The sequence below is a fragment of the Grus americana genome, chromosome 12, assembly GCF_028858705.1.
Source record: "Grus americana isolate bGruAme1 chromosome 12, bGruAme1.mat, whole genome shotgun sequence".
Lineage (NCBI taxonomy): Eukaryota > Metazoa > Chordata > Aves > Gruiformes > Gruidae > Grus > Grus americana.
Window position 1 is genome coordinate 3051311 of NC_072863.1, and position 21649 is coordinate 3072959.

General features: G+C 36.7%; 2 protein-coding genes across 5 annotated transcripts in view; both read left to right on the forward strand.

Moving 5' to 3' along the window:
* APOOL (apolipoprotein O like) lies at positions 1-19935 on the forward strand. 4 transcript variants are annotated; one of them, XR_008578964.1, is made up of 10 exons: positions 1-75; positions 6088-6192; positions 6802-6921; positions 8464-8518; positions 9453-9551; positions 10716-10807; positions 12493-12579; positions 14249-14399; positions 15752-15947; positions 17584-19935. XR_008578964.1 is itself a non-coding variant. In XM_054839372.1 (9 exons), the coding sequence occupies exons 1-9, from the start codon at positions 64-66 to the stop codon at positions 15847-15849; spliced, it is 819 nt and encodes a 272-aa protein (XP_054695347.1). In that variant the 5' UTR covers positions 1-63; the 3' UTR covers positions 15850-19935. The 4 variants fall into 4 exon arrangements, 3 of the variants coding, with proteins under 3 accessions (XP_054695347.1, XP_054695349.1, XP_054695350.1); XM_054839372.1 differs by having other exon boundaries at positions 15752-19935; XM_054839374.1 differs by having other exon boundaries at positions 15758-19935.
* The window catches only part of LOC129211759 (uncharacterized), a 19993-nt gene continuing 16170 nt past the window's right edge, over positions 17827-21649 (forward strand). Inside the window, exons 1-3 of the mRNA XM_054839376.1 lie at positions 17827-17948; positions 20221-20349; positions 21270-21439. The gene's annotated coding sequence lies outside the window, so the exon portion shown is untranslated. The remainder of the gene's footprint in view (positions 17949-20220; positions 20350-21269; positions 21440-21649) is intronic.

Sequence of the window (21649 nt, forward strand, 5' to 3'; positions counted from 1 at the left end):
CGCCCCCGCCGAGCGCTCGGCCCTTCCTGCTCGCCGTAGGCGGCCGCGGGGGCTGTCGCTAACATGGCGGCCAAGGTGAGTGCCGCCTTCTGTGAGGAAGGGCGGTGCTGCGGCGACTCCCTCGGCCTGGGCTCCCCCGCTGGCTCAGAGATACCCACGGTCTCGAGGGGAGCCGGAGGATGTCCCGTGGGGCCTCTTGTGGCTCCTCCGCCCCTCGGGAGCTCCCAGAACAGCGCTCCCCGCGCGGCCTGGCTGCCCGCCTCCTGTCAGAGCCGGCCCGGGCGCTGCGCGGCCCAGAGAGCCTTAGCCGGCGGGTCACACGCGGAACTGGCCGGGCCAGTGCGTGCGCCCAGGCCCGGCGTCTGCTCCGGTCGGGGCATCGCTGAGCTGGGGAGGAGCGCTGGGGGGCTGCCAGGCGGGAAGCGGGTAGGCCCACCGTGCCGGGTCCGGGGTGGGGATACCGCAGCCCTCGCTGGTCACCCTGCACGGCCCCTTCCCCGCTGTTGAGCCCCTGTTGGCTGTACAACTTCTCTACTCCAGCGGGGGCGAGTTAGAAGATCTTAAGTTTCTTGGAATGGGGACATCCCTTCAGCCTGTAACCGAGCGTTCAGGTGGAGGAGGAGTAGGAAAGCGAGAGGTCTCCGAATTGTTTTCTCCATTGCAGAACTTGAGATAGAGCTGCTTCCAGAGGGTGGTTAAATTCTATAGCAGGGAATAAAAGAAGTATTTCTCTTCTGTTTCTCCATCTACTTAAAGCTTCTGAAACACCTTCCACTCTGTACTTGAGAGATGAAATATCAAGATAGTAGTTTGGTAGTAGCGTTGTGAAGTGTAGTAGTGTTATACGTCACTGAAACAAGGATGTTAAAGTCATGCTGTTACAAACTAACTGGGTCACAAGTATCTAAAATATCTTTAATTGTAGAGATGATATAGTGTCTTTAAACAGGTAAGGAACAGCCTGTAAGGAACTAGGCTTTTTCTCAAATATTTGGACAGGTTTTCCAGTTTTCATAGTCAAGTTGATGGTTAGGTTGCTCTCACATGATCTTCGTGTTTACTTTTACAAAGCATTTAAAATGTGTATAGATATCTGCAAAGAAAAAGGCAATGCAAATGAGGATAGCCAAAGGAATGAAAATGAAGCATTTTACCTTAGTTTGTTATGAGGCAAGTACCAGAAAAAGAAACTGTGTTTGGCTTTGCTGTATGCCTAGCTGATCTTGAAGTAGCATATTTAGTACATACATTTGAATGATTCGGTGCCTTCTTAATCTGTGGAGTATCAGTAAGTTGAGGTGAAATGGGAGGCTGCTCTGTTCCACTCTTGTGCAGTTTGTTTTAGAGTTTTCACTAGAGATTTGTAAGTACATATCTAAATTAAAATACTGGATTTGGCCTAGAAACTTCTCACAGTTGTCATGTCTCATGTAACTTTGGGGAAAAGTAAATCAAAAGGACTGGATACAGTTTTCTGGGCTACCTCAAGACATCTAAGTAGTAGGGGAAAACCATAAACCCATGTGTCTTATTCTGTGAGTAACAGCTCTCCACTGAAAATATGACATGCAGTAGCTGCTAAAATTTTGATCTTATTTTAATCTAGCTAGTAGATTCTGGTTTTCGGACAGAGAAGGCATATATATTTATATCTACATATACACACACCAGATTTTTGCATATAGCCTGCTCCTTTGATTACTTATTTTTGTTCTGAGGCTTGTTCCTAAATTCAGGGCAAGTTTTGTGCTCCAGTTCTTGAAGCAAGTATACAGAATTTTGTGGAGTTTCAGTGAGAAACAATAATTAACGTCTTAGAGATTAGCATAAATTAAATATATGGTTTTGTTATGCTTTATTTTGTATTCTGCATGTTTTTAGTTAAAGATAGTGAATTCTTTACAGTGATGTAGCTTTTAAACTTTTTTGTAGCATCTGTATTACTTTTGATCTTTGATAACATTCTAACAGTATGAAATAAATTGTTTGAAATGCAAAGACGTAAAACCAAAATTATCCAGGTACATTTGACAGTTTTATTATTATGTTTTGATTAGTTGTACTCTAGTTCTACTATTAAAGGGCATAGCTGTAACAATTTTATGCTAGAGAGCAGATAATAAATTTCTTCAGCTAATAATTGCTATTCAATCTTTTAATCAAAAATGCTATATCTGTTCATGCACACTGTTTAGTGCTTTGAAATAATCAATGTGCTTTTTTGCTTTTTATGTCTGTGGGAAGAAACAACCTAAGTGTTGTAGCATGATGGCAGTGTCAGTAGCATGGCAGTGGTATTGCTGGAAATCTTCTGACTCTTACCATTGACCTTCTCTCCCATCCAGGGCATTAAGGCTGGTAATTTCTAGTATCTGTAATTCCAGTGATGTTTGGATCTATACTCATATTGGATTCACCTCCAGAAGGTGTCATCTGGGCTTATGGCTTTTGTAACTGCTGGTATTTAGATCTGTTGCCACTGGGGAATGGGTGATTGTCTTTTGGTAGTTTCATCGCGCTTAGGTCAGAGCATTAATTCAGATAAGAGCAGAACTAGTTGTAAAATGCAGAGCAGATGTGGAATTAAACTCTTTCAATTAAAAAAAAAAAAAAAAAGTAAAATAGTTCCTGAATTCATTAAAGATCAGTTGGGGGGTTTTGTTTGAATCAGTTATGGACTGATGTTCTGGAGTCATTCTACTGGTTAACCATGTAATTCCAGCGTTTTTTTATGGCTCAAATTTGTTGCAGATGTTTTTCTCTGTACTTCTTTCCTAGTCTTTGATATCCTGCCATTTCTTAATTCTCAATTACTTCTTTTACAATATCATAGGTAAAATATCTTTTAATTTTTTTAGCTAAACAATAGGTGATTTTCCTTGTTTCATACATAATATCCTTTGAAGTGATTTTAATAATAAGCAGCAACTTAGCTTCTCGAGGTATTTGTAATATACCTAGTCATTAGATAAAGGAAGAGGACAGACAACTCAATGTAGTGAAGCCTCTTTAGTGTAGTCAAGGTGACGTTGCTTTTCTTTCACCTCGATCCTTTGTGATTTCAATAGAAAAGAGTGAAACTGTCTTGGAATAATTGTGCCAACATAAGTGTTAGATAGTACAGCTGTTCATTTGGAGTTTTAAATGTTTATGCATTTGTCTTCAGGCATCCAAAAGTAAGGCAGTTACTGTCATTCAGGAATTGGACTACTTTCATCATTCATGGTATAGATTTCTCTCTTACATTTAGCACAGTAAACTCTGTTGTGAATTTCTAAAACAAATTAATCATATTTATTAAGTGAACAATATAACTTTTTCATGGTTTCTAACTTCTAAATTTTATTTTCCTTCTAGTATCTACTAAATACTGGTATGTTGTCTTGGTGGCATCGTGTACTGAACTGGGCTATCTGAATTACGATACATTTTTAAACAGATTCCTTTAATAATGCTTTAAAAACCAGGCTTTTCTTTGAGGATGGGTGTCCCTTTATAGATAAAATTCTGTAGCTCAGACTGTGGCATTCTGCTCTAAGCAACATTATCACAAAGACAGTAATTTTGTTAATTGGTTCGTAGTTTGATTATTGCCATCCTCTCTTGCTGATGTGCTATATCCTGGGGCTGCTCAGTGCTGGGAGAGCCGCTCTCCAGTGCTGGGACACAGCTGAGACAGCAGAGCCTCCCGGTGACTTGTTCTGCTGAGGCGGTCGTGTTAGGCACCGAAAGGAGAAACGGCAAGTACTCCTCAGTATAGCAATCGTAATCTTAAGTTGTACTAATGTGTTAGATCATTGATGTTTAACGTTAATTAACATTATATGTTAAACCTTTTGTCAACGTGACATTTTTTCACGGTGCTGGTCCACATACATGATATCAGCATGGCTGTATTTTCCTATCTGTAGAACTTTTCTCTCTAGATGTCCGGAAGTGGTATCACCTCCATCTTCCTTCTGACCATGTCCACACTTGCCAGCATAGCTAGGTTGACATGGGAAAAACACACTTCTTTAGTAACATGATTTTTGGTCTCTCCCCCTCTGCCCCACTCTAAATCCAGATGTGTTGTTGCCTTAACTTTGCAAAGTGTCTGCTCCCCCAGCTATGCGTGTCTGGTGCGTGTAAAGCCTCCCTCTCCAGTGAGGAAATGGACAGCAGCTATCACGAGTTCAACTGTTGTCTAATGCCCATACCTGGCGGTTCTGCATCAGTGCCCCCAGGCCTGTTATGCTTCATGTCCATCTGCAAAGGGAGAATATTGTGGGGGTGTCACTAGTGTAAATTAAGACGCCGGTCAATGTGATTGTGTCTACAGTGTTGGCTTTGCCAGCTAAGATTTGCTAGCCTAGCTGTGCTGGAGTTGTGGGGTTTTTTGACACTCCCAGCTGACATAACTGTGTTACAAAAATTGCATAATGTCAGCCTGGCCTGAACAGAAAAAGCGGTGGGGTTCTGCTTCTTGAAGCAAAATGAGCTCAGTCCTACACGTTTTCCTACCATTTCTATATTGAAGGAAAGCATGGAAAAAAATAGTAGCCGCTAGCAGACTTTTAGGGTGGTGCGATAATTATGCTGACAAGAAGGTTTTATGCTCCGAGGAGAGGGGAGGGGCACGTTGGCTCTATGTTAAGAGCGGGAATACTGTGTATTAATAAAGACTGTTAGTATAGAGAAACCTTAAGTAACCCTTCCTCCCCTCAGCCCCCCATGTGAAAAAATGCAACTGAAGAGTAATTTTTAGCTTTATCCTACAGCTTGCAGCTCTGGCGTTGTCTGCTTGCCCCTTCTTTCATAAGAATCCTCTTATCATTGCAGTGTCCTCCTTTGTTCTCCTGCGCCTTTGTGTTTTCCTGTGATTGTAGGATCTGGAAGTTTTGCTATGAAGATCTTACAGTTTACTTTAGAAGTGATGGTGTTTTGCTGTCTTGAGTAGTTTATTCTGCATGCAATTGATGAACCTGAGCTAATTCAGCGTAGTGCTTTTGCGTTTCTTCTTGTTCATTGTGTTTTCATTATTATAACTAAATGCTATGGACTAAATCCTACTCCTTTGACAGGGTATTTCCAATTGAAAGCTGAGGTAACAATAAGGATATAATAGAGTTTTACACTAGGGATTTAAGGTATTTCCCAAATCAAGTTGTTTTTTCCCTGCTTTTCTGTTTTTCTGGCACTCTACCACCATCATCTGTGTGATGGGAACATTTTTCATACTTGTTTTCACATTTTTAAAGTTTCAAAAATGCTTTAGGTGAAGAACAGAAAAGTCTTTACTGATATAGAAGAAACCATAATCTACTAAAGTTGCAAACGCTTCAATATGTTGTGGCAAGTTTTTTAATATATGGTATGCCAGCATGCTTAATGGCAGCTCTGATTGGAATCTTAAGGCAATTGTTTAAAAAATATTCACCTGAAGCTGTATTAGAGTTTAAGCTTTGTGTAATATGTGGTGCTTTTTTCCAAATTAATGTTCTAAGTAGACATCAAACTCTCATGACCAAACCCATATTTCTGTAATTTACATTTTAACATCTGTGATTTGAAAGGTTAAGCAGGTGATTCTTAATTCCAGTAATTGGTATATATTTTCATTTATTGTCAACACACAGTTATTCCAAACAGACAATAGTTGAACCGTTCTCAGAATTGGAAAGGAGGTGACATTTTGTCTGATGTTATGGAGAATTCCTGTAAATAAAATTGAGGTGCTTTTTGCTGAAACAAGAGAGTCATTCATTGACTTGGAGTACCTATATGTTGAGTACATTATGACTTAATTTGCCTTCAGGCATGATGAAAGCATCAACATGGCTTTGAACACAAAATTCTTCCTGATGTTTTAGACATAACTGTTGTTGTCAGTGATCTTTAGGTTTTTCTTTACCATTGTAATTTGAGAAAATCTTTGTATAAGACAGAAGAGGTTTCCAAAAGGTGCATTGTTTTAAAAAGATTTTAAAAGTGACTTGTTTAGTCCCATATTTGATCAAGCACAACACAATAGCAAAATCCCAACTTTACTGGAGTGAATCTTGCATTTCTGCATTTAGACTCCCTTTTTCCATATCTCTGTCCCAGGTGGCAAAGCTGGCGGCTGTTTCTTCTGGTCTGCCATTTGCATGTATTACTGTACATGCAGCAACAGAAAAGGAATCCAAGGGTCAGATGATGAAGCCCGATCAGGTGAGAATCTTACCATTTGTCAGTCTTTAAAATAATACTAGAAGCATCTGCAGAACACCATCTCTTTCCATTGAATTATATTACCCAGTAATTAAAATATATAGCTAAGTAATATGTGCTAATAAAAATTACCTCCTAAATAACTGATCACTATAGCACAAAACATTAAGTGTTACAGTAGTAAGTTAGTAAAGTTTTATCTCATTTTCATTATTACATTATTTCCAGACTGAAACCAGAAAAGGTAAGAGTGTAACACTTACTGATAACAGTCTTTTTCTATTGTACAGTTTCTAGTAATACATGCATGCATCTTCCAACTATTCTTGTTCATGCTTTTTCTGAATAACAGATATTTTTATCATACCTAGTAGTTCTGCTTCTTAGAACCTGGACAATACTTTCAGTTTTAATTTCTAAAGAATTAACCTGTTGTCACACTTGTGTAAAGCAAGTTTGTAAATGTAAAAAACATAATTGGATATAGAGGTTTTGTTTGCTGTAATGGGAACGCTAAGGATTTGCAGTCTCGACAAACACTCTTCAGTGTAAATACTAATCGGTATACAAAACTATTTCCCTGCAGTACAGTTATGCTTTTCGTTCCAGCTTCCAATTTACTGTCCACCACCTCTGAAATCAAAATACATTGAAGAGCAGCCTGGTCACTTGCAGAAGCAATTTTCTTCAGTGAGGCAGACAACCGGCCGCTATATCGGATGGTGCAAGGTAAGAAATACCTGCATCCAAAGTTTTCTACAGTTCCTGACAGCACTGAAACATTAAAAAACCAGCGTGCTTCACCCTAAAGGATTTTTTTGCAGTTCCTTGTATTAGTGTACACCTATAATTTAGGCTGCAAAAATGATCTCTTCTCTCATGTTTCTCTGCTGTGCTTATTACAGGAAACCTATGCATTCTCCTCATTTTCCAAATCAAAAGGCAGTGCGATAAATAGGTCCCCTTCAGTCAATGCTAAACTGGATCTAGGCCAACCTACAACGTCAGGTTCAGAAATATCTCTTGGTTAAGTTTTACAGCAGGAGTTACGTAGGTAAATTCTTGCTAGCAGAACTTGATAACATTTAGGAGTCTGAAGTTCAGGGAACAGTCCACAGAGAGCAAGCAAGCCGCTTCCAAAGGGCGGGTTAAAAGACCTGATTTAGGTACTTCAGGAAAGACAAACTGAGTGCATTCAGTGTAACTGTTAAAGCAGGCTAATACTAACTAGTCATCAGAAATACCTCACAATTCTTTTATTGAATATCCTAGGCATAGAAGAAAATGTGATGCCTATTACTATTCCCTTAACTGCTGGTAAATGACAACTTTACCCTGGCTGGTTTCAGTATGAAGTTTTATGCTTGTATTTTTCTCTTAAAAAGTAGACCCTATTATTTGAAAAAAAACAAAGAAATCTAAATATCTTCCTGTATTTTCTGTTAATTTTGATTCCGTTGGTCTGTGAAAATTTTGTCAGTGACTGCATAACTGAAATAATTCGGTTATAAATCTATGCTCTTAATCACCACGTGAGTGTTTCCGAGATGGACTAGCAGTGACCTCTGGCGGTACAAATTCTATCTTACTGCAAACAAATTATTTTAGTGAAATAACTCAAGGTGACATTCTTTTTCATTAATCTTCTAAAGAATGGATATTTACTCAATTTTTTTAGCAATCTGAGGACAATGATACTAATAATAGGCAAATAGAAGATTTTTTTCTGATAAAGAAAAACTTGTAATTAAATAAATTGACCATTTTGAAGGGAGTAATGCAAATTAGTTGAGCACACATGTTAGACCACATCAGTACTGCTTATCTTTAGCAAAACTTAGCACCATTTTTGCCAACTAAAAGACAAAGTCAGTTTTACTGGGTAAGTCTCTCTAGGGAAGAGGAGATTGTATTAATATAATTGAATTTTCTTATGTTATACAGTTGGCATCCAGATGTTTTGCTACTCTACAGTTTTGTTCCCGAGATGTCCATTTCAAAAGTGATCTTACTATATTAGAGAGATTTTTTTTTTTAATTAAATCTGAATGGAAGTTTTAAAAATAGAAATATGTTAGCCAAAAAGGGGATATATCTCAGCACAGCCTCTGTAGAAGTTCACTGATCTGGTTTGGCTTTTTTTAAAGTTACATGGTATTTCTTTGTCTCATTGTGCTGAGCCATATGTATCAACCAAATAGTTTTTTACTGAAAACATCTACTTTTGCAAAGATATTACATTTATTTTGTTTTGTTGTTGTTTTTTTTTAGGATGCTTTTGTCTTTGTTAAAAATGGAATAATGGATTCAATTCAATTTGGAAAAGGTAGGCAAGTCACATATTTCTGAATTAAGCATTTTCTGTTGTTTCTCCTTGCAACTTAGATGGTTGAAACAGCAAATTCTACTTACGGGGGGAGGAGGGACATGGGTGGAAGGGGAGTGCACTGGAATACTTTCTGCAAGTGTGTGTGGGAAAAACTGGGGCCGCTGTTAATTCACTACGGAGTTTCATTTCTGTTCTCAAATGAGACAAATGACCAATTAAACAGTATTTCTCATTCTTTTGATTTTTATCTTTGTTCTTAAAATCATAGTATCACAGAATCATTGAAGTTAGAATCTATAGATCCATAGATCTCTCTGCAGAGGTACCTCTGTAGATCGTCTAGTCCAGTCACCTTCTTAAAGCAGGGCCAAAGCAGGTTGCTTAGATCTCTGCCCAGTCAGGTCTTGAATATCTGCAGGGATGGAAATTCCACAACCTGTCTTAATTATAAAAACAACTTTTTAATTCTAGCACAAGTGACAAGCATTATTTGCATTCAAGTTCAGTATCAGAAACTTTAAATAAAAGTTATTTTCCTTAAAAATAGTATCATAGGAGATTCCAAAATATGTGATTTGTCATTTAAGCTATATTAACTCACAGTAAAATCAAAACTTAACACTATGTTTTCCTTTTCCTTTATTAAGGACTAACATTTTACAAAACATTAAAAAGTACCTAAGGAGAAATATTATCATCTTTGCCACTGTGTTTTGAGAACAGTTGTTCTCATTCTAACACAGACTGCAGAGTGTGCACCTGGCAAATAAAGCACCTTCATTCATGAACAAAAAATCCAGTCTTGGACTGTTTTCAGTTTTGGGTATTCATAATTCTACTTCCATCTTTATTTCTTCAGTGGGAAATAAAATAAAAGGATTAATACTGAATTGCTATGCTTCTTTTTTTATTTTTTTTTTTTAATTCTAAGATGCTTACGTTTACCTGAAGAATCCACCACCAGAATTTCTTCCCAAAGTTGGTGTAATTACAGTATCAGGCTTAGCTGGCATAGTGCTGGCAAGAAAAGGTAGGGTTTTTTGCTTATTTTCATTATCAGTGTGTTGAATATGTAGCGTGTAGTAATTTTAATGGTCACAAGACTTTTCTGAAACATATGCGAAAAACTATGAAACTAGTATTAAAAAAAATCCATCTTGATAAATGGAAGGGACATTATTAAATACTTCTTTTAGAAGCTGGCCAAGACCTACCAGAACAGGATTATATAGTCATTTTTAATGGTGGAATTAACAGAAATTCAAAGTAGGACACTTGGTTTTTAAGTTTGTTCATTATTGGTTTTCAGAAACAATGTGTGTATGGGAGGAAATCGGAGACAAATTAACAGGCAAGGTTTCTGAATGTAGTGAAAACTAAGGGAATTTAGAGGGAAGAAGCAAAAGAATGTTGGTGTTTGGCTAACAGGTACAAGAGAATACACATTGGAAGGTGTGGTTTCGGTAGCTTTGAAGCCAAAAGGGTAACTTATTAGATACAGGTGTCTCTCAGGGTAAATATTAGAGGAATAATACTTAACCTGCCAGAAAATACTGTTCAGAAAATGTTAATCTGTAATACTTGAGTGTATGTCTGAATATTTCACAAAGAAAACGTATCAATCAAAATATTGGCAGATTAGTGAAAGCATTTTTCTTGTATGCCTGTTACTTTTTGGTGGATGCATTTAAAAAAAAAGTAAACAAAAAAAACCCCAAAACAAAACAAAAAAAAACCCTTGGACTTGAGAATCTGTCATCAGGGCTCCTTGTCAACAAACAGGAACCGGAGCCTGGCCCAGCCGTTCTCCCCTTTGAACAGAGGCCCCAGTTTCCAGGCTCCTGGCTGCTCCAAATGCTGCACTTGATGTCCTCAAGAGAGTGCGCGTGGAGCTAGTGAAGAACCGCAGGAGCTCCTAAATGACACAGATGTTTGTCTCATTTTTCACAATATCGGAAGATCTAATTTGGGATTATTTCTCATTGAAGAAACCAGTATTTGGAATATCAGTATCTCCTGCAAACATGACTCTACTAAACTGTAATCACACTCTGTATTCTCTCCTCCAGCTGTTATGGAGTTAAGTTTGATGTAAGCAATGATTAGGGGTTAAACAATTGCATTTAATTGGTACAGCTACTTAGCTTTACATTTCATTAGTGTCTAATTATTTGAAATATTTGGCTTTGTACAGATTCTAGATTTAAGAAAATTGCTTATCCATTGGGACTTACTACTTTAGGAATTTCTGTTTGTTACCCAGCTCAGTCAGTGGTATTTGCTAAGGTAAGTTTACTTTTATTTTAATGTTGAATTAACAGTGAATTTAGTCATAGCATTCCCATTTTGCTTGAATTAAGTGTCATAGGACTAGGAGTCAGAATTCACCTGCATCTTCATTAAAACATATAATGCTTCACAGCTGTTAATTGCATAACTATAAAAAATTAATAAACTGAATTTAAAAATGCAGCTTCTCAAACTTTTAATCCTCACTTCTCAAATAAACGCAAGATTATTTCATCTTGCTGAAATAAAAGTACATTAAAAATAAAGCCTTGCTGAACTTGATAGATATACAATTTGAGATATTGTACAATTGCATCTCTTGTTAGAAATACTTGTTTTCCAGTTACTGTCATCTTGCAGTTGTCTACCTAATTAGAGTATGTCTTAGCTGTTTGTGTAGAAAAGCAGAACTATACTTAATACTTTGTATGCAAGAATTGTTTGCACACAGTACTTTTCTACACAAAAAGTGAATTGAAAAGCAGGATATAAAGTCTATGTATCTTTTCCTCCTCTCTAGTTTTCCAGTGTTTCCCTATTTAGAAAAGCACATAGTACTTCATAAGAATTCTTCGTAGTTCCTTGACGAACTTTGTATTTATAGTTTTAAAACTGCACTTCTGTGTTAAATTGATGAGACAGGAAAATTTAATTTAGTTGTGTTTGGTTATAGGACTTATCAATCTTTTAGTTAAATGATCAGATTTAAGTTTTGACAGAAAATTTTTTGAAACATTATCCTGAAATGTGATTGAAAAAACTACTATTGAATCTCTAACTTTTCATCATGCTGAAACAGTTGTTATGGTTATGAATTTTAGTGAAGTGGTTTTGTTTGGTATTTTTATTCTTCCAGAGTACTTGGGAAGATACCGCAAAGACCTATAGTGTGGTTAAAATCATTGGGCAATCTTATATTGCTAAACCCATATGTTGTTTTTTTCTTATATGCAAATCTGTGAGGATTACAGTTTCTCAAGAGGCAATGGGATTTCTTGGCTTATTGTCGTAAGATTTAAATGTCAGGGTTGGAAGATGGAGAAATGAATAGGAATGCTACGCTGTACATTATGACCTATCTCAGGAAGCTAAATCCTTTTTTCCTATCTACTCACGTTATGTATCACCTTTTGCATATTTTTTTGTAGTTGCAGCAGTGAACTACTCTGTTTCTACAGAGCATTTGTAAAGGTACTCCATACTTAGTGCAGTATTATAAAATTACTTTTTGAAAATAGACTGAAGGATGTGGCCATTTGTAAAGCAAAGCACTGCTCAGTAACATGGGCCAGGTCATCTTTTGGGGCTTTTTCCTTCTGTGTTACTGTCTTAGATCATTTCCAACATAGTGAGACAAGTTTGGATCCTTCAATACTGCTACTCCAGCCTGTTGTGCTACCGTTGCCAAAACACCGTTTGCTAGTCAGGTTTTGATTTCATTTTAAGTAGGTGGATGTAGCATGTGAATGCTACCTGTGGATTCCTAATACCAATTTAAACATTATTTAGGATTTGCTTGATATAAGAGCAACATGCACTAGATCTTGAAAAGTAGATGATTAAAATGTCGTAGTATGGGGTCAAGCATGATCTCATGCGAATAAGATGCATTTCATTTGAATGGTCTCTGTATCTTAGTATTTTTAAAGCTGTTGTTCAATTATGTTTTTCTAAAAAAATAGGTAACAGGGAAAAAGTTATTTTCTGCAAGCCATCAAACCTATGAAGCCGTGCGATCACTATGGGCAAAAAAAGAAGATGTCACCAAGGTAGGCTTTCTGAAGTAATGATGTAACTCATAAATTCAAAGGGAGAAAAAAGTAAATTAGAAGGTCAAGTCCTATTGTGCTGATACTGTTTAAGATTACTAATTGCATTGTGATGCACAAAAACCCTTCTGATACCTTTGTAACTTCAGTGTTTAATTGATGTCATATTTGCTATACCTTTCAGACCAATAGATGTTGAGATCCCCTGTGTAGTCCCACAAAACATGCAAGATGCACAAGAGAAGACTGAGTTTCTCTTATAGCTCGGTTTTGATGTTGACAAAAATAATCGATTCTGATTCAAGCTTTGGTCCTAAGCAGACCACTGAATTTAAGATAGACACACAGAATTACAGTAGGTATGACGAGCTTATTCTTAAAGATATCAGTGAGGGAAATTCCACAGCCCTTCCAGGTAGTCTGTTTTAATTACCCTGTGATAGAAACTGTCCATGTCTGATTTTACTTTTTTTTTTTCCCTTGTCCTCCTGTCCTCATTGCAGCCATAGTGAATAAATGGTCAGTAACCTCTTTATATTGACCTATTGCATATGGGAAATTTATCATGGTTTTTGACATTATCTTCTCCCTGGTATAACCTTTTCTCATAGAGCAGGCTTTCTAACTCTTACATAATTCTTATTCTCCTCTGAGCTTTCTCTAGTTTCTCTCTCTCCTTTTTCTTTTTTTAGGTTTTTTTGTATGTGGTTTGTGTTGTTTGTTTTTGGGTTTTTTAAGTGAAGTGGTCAAAATCAGACAGTAAACCTGCTGAGGCCTTGCCAGCACTAAGTGGAGGGGAGTATTGACCTCCTGTAAATTACATATGGAATTTGGGTTAGTGCATCCCAGAATTAAGCCCGTTGTTTGTGCAACCTGAAAGGGTTTTTCTCCAGTGGAAATTTAAAAACCCCTGGCAAAAGTAGTACTTCCCTGAGTACAATTTCAGCTTTGCACAATGATTTTTTTTTTCTCTTTTTAAAGAAAATGAAAGCTTCTCAGTCATATTAACATTTAGAAGTATTTTACTCTGAATTTATGGTTATCATTTCTATGCAGTCCTCACCTTTTATTTCCGCTAAGGAGTGCAAATGGAATTCTGAATTTTGAAAATGAGATTGAGATAACTGTAATTAAAGTGATAGCAAAACAAGAATTGATGTGGTAAAGGCAGGGGTTTTTTTTTCCCCGAGTGAAGCCTGTTCACCAAACAATGTATGTATTTTTCATTACCAGACTGTTACCATGATTTATCTTTCCATCTACTGTTAATTAAGCATAGTGACTGTTCTGTAAAAACTAAATGCTATTTCAGTCTTGTGTAAGACTGTAGGTTCCTAATCTGTAAGTGAACAGTGACTTCCTTGTGAAGTACTTTGAGGGTCTCAGGTAAAAGCAGAGTTCAGACTTAAGTATATACTTGTGACAAACTAAATTTCCTCATGTGTGAATTTGAAGTTACTCTATCTGAACTGTGGGGTTCTTCCACGCATTTTATTTTTTCCAGCTGAGTCCCTTGCATGCAGCTGACTTTACTAGTTGAATATCATTGTATGATGTCACATATGAAAATAATTTCATGAAGTTAAGCTTTCAGACTTGAAACCTTTATTTGCAATAATGTATTAAGCATATACCCACATTCATTTTTTTATTAATGTTTGGTTTACAGCTGCAGCAAGAGTCAAAATCAGTTGTACAAGAAGATAAGAAAGAGATTTCTAGTACAAAACCCGAGTCTGCTATTGAGCCGAGATCATTTAACAGAACAGAACCTTCTCCAGTAGAGTCTTGGAGTAATAAAGATCCAGTGCCTTCATCAGGTGAACATTTCAAGTGTGATCTCAGGGCAACTTGCAAATACAATTTCTTGACTTAATTTTGTAGTTACCCTCGCTTTAAAATGGAGCAGGCTGTCATGGCATACTATTCTTGAGAATATACTGGATGCACTGTCATTTAATATATACTTCAGAGCCTCAGGGAAGTGATCATCTTCTCATTGTGGACCCTGTCACAGTATCAGAATTCTTATATATTTGTTGTTCTCTCAATAATGTTTTCTTTCATTCCATACGGTGTGGACCATATCCCATATTGTGGGATATGAGCTGAGATCATCAAGTACTTCTGTTAAATACCTACTTTAAATTATCTTTCTGTTGTCAGAATACTGTAAGTGTAATTTAAAGGATTACTGCTGGATTTTTGTGAAAACAGCTAATTTGAATCACTGTTCATTTCTCTGTATGGGTTCTGTATCTTCAGATATTGGTAAGAGATGTGTAATTGACAAATGAAGCATTGGATTTTATTTTGCTGGTTTTTTGCAGTGATGTTCTTTGTGTATCTCTAAGTGGTTGAGATAATCGACTGGATCATGTAGCAGTGTCCTGGATCTGGCAAGGATAGAGTTAATTTCACAAGGAGCTAAACCATGTCAAGCAGCATATGTAACACACAAATATCTCAATAGACCAATTGCTAAGAGAAATAGTGGAATTAACTATGAAAGGAGAAGAACTAAATTTGTTTTAAAATACTGTTACCTTTTGTAGGGGCAATTTCTGAATGTTATTCATCATTTAAACTTGCTTACTTCTTTTTATTGTGTCCCTGCCCGCAGCAGGGGGTTTGGAACTAGATGATCTTTAAGGTCCCTTCCAACCCAAACCATTCTATGATTCTTTACCAGAACCTTCTTTTTCTGGAAAGCAAGCAGAGCAATTTGGGTGGGGGTTTTAATTTCTTTTTCCTTTATTTTCACTATAATATACATTTGCATCTTTCTTTGCTTTGCACCTGCATTTTTTCTGATTTAGTCTGTGGAATGCTTCGATCTGTTTTTACATCACTTCAGGCCAGACTGTTTTTAATGGTTTTATGCATATAGATATCTTCTGTCTTCGCTTTCACGGGTGTAATTAGTTCATGTCCCTAATAGTATAGGGAGTAGGAGGAAGACCTGCTCTCCATCCCTTGCTGTATGCTAATAATTACAACGTGCCTTCGTTGTCCTGTATCATTTACACAGTTTTAACTAGAACGTACATATGTTGATCTTTTGTAAGTGTTTGGTAATACAATAATTTTCAAAATGTGTCAATAAGCTTTTTTTCTACAGGTCAAATTATATGTATGTTTTTTATTTAAATGTCTTTACTATCTCTGCCAGGAACAGTGAAGACACCAAAATTTAAGCCTGATCCAAAACTTATGGACCATGGTCAGTCCAGCCCAGAAGATGTGGATATGTACAGTACTAGAAGCTAAGACGAATCTGCTTACGAATCTTTGCAAAGTATTACAGATAAGGGGGAGGGAAGGAATAATCCTTACAATACATACTCTGTGAAGTATAATTTAATCAGGTATTTTCTTAATTCCCAATTTGTATTATTGACTTATATGATTCTGTTTAGTGAATATTTTGTTTCTCACTACTTACAAGCAGTGAGAATTCCCTCATTGTCAGTGTCATTAGCAAGACACTGAGAAAATGAGATTTGTCAATGTCTTCTCACAATAAGCTTGTTAATAAATGTCACTTCACAAAGGATATGTGAAAATGTAAACATGTCTCTATACTTTGGCTCAGATGTTCTTTAATCTAAAAGATGAATGTGATGGATGGGGTTTGCAGAGGCTTTTTTGTCTTTTTTCTTTCAGCTCTGTAATGAAGTGCAACTTCTTATTGGTCTGAGTACCCTTAAAAAGTCAGTTGTTAAATCATACAAATAGCATTACCTTTAATGCTTGTATAAATAAGTCACTTTTTTTTTATTGCAAAGTCATTTATTGTTGTTTGCCCCTTTCACAAAGGTGAATGGAAACAACTACTTGTCCTGCATGCTTCTTGTGTATTTAAATGTCACTTAAGTTGGGAAAAAACAGACAACCAATCTCTAAAACATCCTTTATAGACCACGTATTAGTTTTCACCTACTTCTAGTACTTTGAAGAACTGTAAGCAAATTGCCTAATCTGATACTGTTTGAATTTATGGAATGTGTTAGCAATATTTAGGAAGTTGGAAACCTTCTGTAGTTTTGAGATTTAGAGTGCTGACAACTATTAAAAATGCAAAAGTAATAGGCAGCCAACTTTTTCTTCCCAGAAGTTGGTATGCAATACGCCTAGGTCTCGGTAGGATTTCTATGAACATAAGAACGAAATTAGAAATTGATTAAGTTTCCTAGGATGAAACTTTCAAACACTGCTTTTATCATTGTGTATGTAACTCTACTTCTGTTCATCCTCCATTGGTTTGGAATAGATCTAGTGGTCTTCCCTGAACAAAGTGCAACTCGTTATCAGTACACAATGATAATTAGTCTGCTGCCTAGAGGTAATCTCATCTGTATCTAATGTGGCACTTCCTTAATATATAAACTGCAAAAGGACACTGTGCTGGTAGTTTGTCCTTCATCTGTTGAATTCTGTTATCTTTCAATTAATGAAAATATGTACTTTGTTGTAAAGTTGAGGGGGGGGGAGGGAAGAACAAACTATACAAACATGGTTTGGTTAGAAAACTTAAACCTGAAAAGAAATGCTGCTTCATACGAATGTGTTCTCAGCACTGGCATATGAAGGGATGTTTGCTCCTGTTCTCCATAAGAAGAGATTTCACAATCTGATTCCTTCTTCTAAGGCCTCTAACACAAAGGCAAATGTCTAGTGAAATACAGACAGGCAGTATTCCCAGTGTCCCTGTGGGACTAGCAGAAGTTGTGTGGAGATACTGCACAATGGGATGTGCGGAAGGCACAAGTGATGAATAAGCAAAAGAATAAGTAAGGCTTTTATGATGGCTCAGAAACAGAGATGTATTGATATTTTGGAATCCAAATTTCAGGCAAAGTGTTGGACTTTGTTATACAGAGTCCGACAGAAGGCAAAGTCAGTGAATGTGAAATTTAAAGAAGAAGAATTCTGTTAGTTACACTTGCTTAGGATAGTTGACTTAGAATTTAATGTATTTTGTTTCTTTAATCATCTCTTAAGGCTCAGGAAACTGTCAGAACTCAGGCAGCAATCAGAGGATATTAAATCAATCTTCACAGACCTCCTGGACAAGACACATTTAGTGTTCCATCAGAGAGAGAGGAGTAGAAAAATTAGATGGCTGGGCTTCATGTACCATTTCCAGGGAAACAGATGAAGACCTAAGGCAGAAAGTGAAAGTGGTGAAGAAGTGATCATTTTCAAGTGCAAGACTGAATGGCAGAAATTGAATTATCTGTCTCCCTTTGATCAGATTCTGGATCAAAAAAGTAAAGAAAAACCCACCTGGTCTACTCCTAGATTCTATTTAAATTCTAACTTAGGTTCTTTGAGTGATACGCTACCACAGCAAGTCAACAAGAAAGGTAAGATGATGCAGGTTTGCATGGATTTTGTAGGGGTTTACTGTGGTGACATTTTTCAGTACATAGTGGAAAACTATGCACAAGAATTAGTCTTCTGGGAGCGGGGAGAGGAGCTACCTTGGATAGCTGTTCAGGAACAAGTGTGTCTGCCCTTTCCAGGCAAGAGTAGGTCTTGAAAGACTGTCCTTACCTGCAGTGCCAAAAGCTAGGCTGGTCCTTTCCATACTTTAAGGGGATTTCCACTCAAATCTCATGATACAAATGAAAGTGTCCGGTCTGCAAAAGGTACACTGGGCTCCTTGGTGGTCAGGCAGTCAAGAATTAAATGTTTCATGCCAGCTGTTTGTATTACAACCCCGGATGTAACAAGAAGTTCATGCTGTAAATGAACGTGATACACAAAGCTTTCCCCAGGCTGTATTTCAGTCTCAAATTACTCCTTTGGGCAAAATTGTAATAGAACTATGCCTCAGAGTTAAATTGTCATTCAGAAGTCTTAGATACATTTCCTGGGACGTAACTTAATTATCACTCCTACCCACTTTGATGAATGAACCGTATGAGGAATACAGTTCTAGAGCTCATAAAATGGTATTTCTGTGCTCTGTCATTTCTCGGTGGATGAGAGGAGTGAGCCAGCGCAGGTTTATTCCAGTACAGGATTTGTCTACTACTGTCACTTTTTAGTTCATTTTTCTGGTCAGTTGAGATTTCTCTGTCTCATTCTTCTCTACAAAAGAGGGCAATTTTTTATTGTTTGTTTTCTATCAACAGTTTTTGTTTAATATCCCAACACAGTTGAAAAGCTGGGACTAAAATTAGAGGCTTGGGTTTCAGCACTGAAACAAATACAGCTATTAGATGACTGTCTCCCTATCCGCAGCCAAAGAAAACAGGACAGAAAAAGTATGAAAAGTTTTGTATGTGTTCTCTGCTTTCAGAAAGACCATAATTGATCTTTCAGTTGGTATTTCTCTGTCCTGGGGAATATATTTACTAGTAGTGAAAAGGAATTTTCTTAGTAAAACCTGGAATATGATATAGTATAACAGTTCTTTGAAAATATACACTTCTATTAGCGTCAGTCATTGTCTTGTCCACCCATGTGAGAGAAATTTCTAGAGGTACCAAAAAAAATGCAGGTTATTATAGAGAAGTTTGGAAGGTATTTGCTGAAATGAGGGCAGCCCAAATCACATTACTAATCTTCTGTTGTACAACTGTTGGAATGGTGACTCTGAATTGTTATTACTCAGCTGCCATTTTGCGAAGTGTTTCTTTATTAAATCTAAAAAGCTGTCTGCCGTCTTCAGACAGCTGAAGCTCTGCATTTTGTATAATGCTCTGCAGATGGCTGGTTCCAGATAACTACAAGGAATGTAGCCGCATCTCTGTATTAATAATCTATGGTAAAGGTGCTATGCAGTGGCTTTAAAAAAGCAAAGCAAATCTACACTACGCCATGCTTGTGAGTCCTCATTTTAAATATATGTGCCTGACTTGATCTCTCTAAGATTTCAGACCCACTATGCAAACCTGTTAAACAAGGATAAATTAACATAAGTACAGAGGAAAAGTTGCATTGCAAGACATGGTTCTATTAATTTATAGTGAAACACTTGGAAATGCCTCTCAAATGTATCATTAATAGTCAGTTAAACTTAAAGCTTGACCTGAAAGTTCAAAATAGTTTCTTTCATAATGCAATAACATAATAAAAGTAAGAATGTATGCTGTAATTTTTAAATGATATAAGTTATATATTTTTGAAAAATCCAGTGTCTTAAAGAACTGGGTCACATGATGACTTTTATAATATAGAACTGTTTTTAATCTAATGCATGGGTTTTTTCATTTATGATTGATCGTATTTGTTATATAGAGATTTGGAACTTGTTGATAATTTTTTTATTTACATAAAACTGATTGTAATACTTTATTTTGTCATATCATTGTGAAGCACCTGAAAATAAAGGGTGATAAGATATTTTTAAAAATTAAGTTTAACTTTTGTATGTTGTCTCATCTCTGGGGTAAATTGTCAGTTCCTTTTCTCTAAAGTACATTTTAAAAGTTAATTGGTAAACATGACTGTCACACCTGTTTCACTAATGTTGGGGAAAATACTTCACCCCTGAAGTACTGAAACATACAGTCCTAGAAGTCACCGAAGTACCACGCAGGACATTTTAATGCTCAGCATTCAGTTGTTTATGCGTCTTAAATTTTGAGAAGTGCTTCCATTTTCTTTTCTTGGCAATTTCTTCTGAAGTATGCTGTAGCTCAGAACTTGGAAAAAAGAGAGCTTTTATCTATCCTGGAGGAATGACACATATTGTTAAAAGAACAAGGCAGATAGCAAAGATATTTGCCTCATTACAGCTCCGTGATAATCTTCCAGGTAAAGTAATTTGCCAATCCAGGAGTCATAAATAATGTACTACATGGTCTAACCTACAGTGTAACTACTTAAAAGAAGAAAAATTGTGTGAATAAGTAATGTGGCTATTTCAGTGGCAGATTATTGTTATGATTCTTGAATAACTTAGGAAATATTGTATAGAATTTTAATGCATCAGTATAGCTATCTTGTAGTGAAAGTTTGGAGTATTTCTGAATAACATTAAAATACAGAAAATGTATTTTAAATCTAAAAAGAGTGGGGTCCTACAAAGCCTAGACTTTTTAAAAAGGAGCATTAGTAAGCACTAGAATGTGTGTACTTTTTATTTTAAACTCTAAGAAGCAAAGCTCAGATATGTGCTGATAGTAAGCTGCAGTCAAGAAAGACTGTAATCAAAACCATTCTAGAAGTTATCATATTATTTGTATTAGCACAGCATTGATGTGCTGTTGTAGACCAGAGCAAGTGTACAAACCAAACTGAAATGCTAAGGAGAAGGAAATCTAGAAGTTGGAAAATCTTGTTACACTATTTTTTTTTATTTGAAGAAACTTATTTGTTTTCAGGTCTAATGGCCAGATCTATTTTGTGTTGCAAAAAATGAATATATCAGTACACACTAACTAGTTGTAGGAGAAGAGAAAGGAGAGGGAAATGGAAGTTTCATCACCGACTCAAAAGTGGTGAAAGGGACATGCATTTGGGAGTTCTGAGTTTACTGCGGGGCAGAATCAGAACACCACTATTCAAAGTGGAATTAGTTCTTTGCCCTTTCACTTATGGGCTGTAGGAGATTACTTTTACTGAAACCACTGAAAGAAATTCCGTGTGTTTCCTTTGCTGTCATCAGGTAATAGGTCTAAACTGAGGCTATCATGGTTTTAAGTGTTGGTAACTTTTCTGTGCTTTATTTGTAGCAGTCCTAATATCAATATGTGAGAAATATGTAGCTTGTTGTGCCTCCCTCAGAACCTGTGCAACACAACGGTAGCAGAAAGAGTGTTCTCCAAAGCCATCTTGAAGCAGATTTGAAATGAATTAAGATTAAAGCAAATGAGCAGTTGACCAGCTTTCACCATTGATTTTGGTCAGTAACTTTGCTTTAGTTACAGCTCTTTATTTGAGGAAATAAAATTAGCCTAGGTGTAGTCTACCTAGACTGTTGTTGTAGAATGCATAATTTTCCACTTGATTTTGCTGTGTTCCAGAAATGAAGACAGTAAGAGAAAGAAATGTGTATGCTGTGCAATATAAAGCTAACAGCTGTTTAGGCCTATTGCCATTGGTTTTATTTGTT

What these genes read in the sequence shown, in the direction of transcription:
- APOOL (XM_054839372.1), top strand. An exon ending in TTCAATTCAATTTGGAAAAG is followed by an intron (nt 8,519 to 9,452) that starts GTAGGCAAGTCA and finishes TTTAATTCTAAG; the next exon opens with ATGCTTACGTTTACCTGAAG. An exon ending in AAAAAGAAGATGTCACCAAG is followed by an intron (nt 12,580 to 14,248) that starts GTAGGCTTTCTG and finishes TTTGGTTTACAG; the next exon opens with CTGCAGCAAGAGTCAAAATC.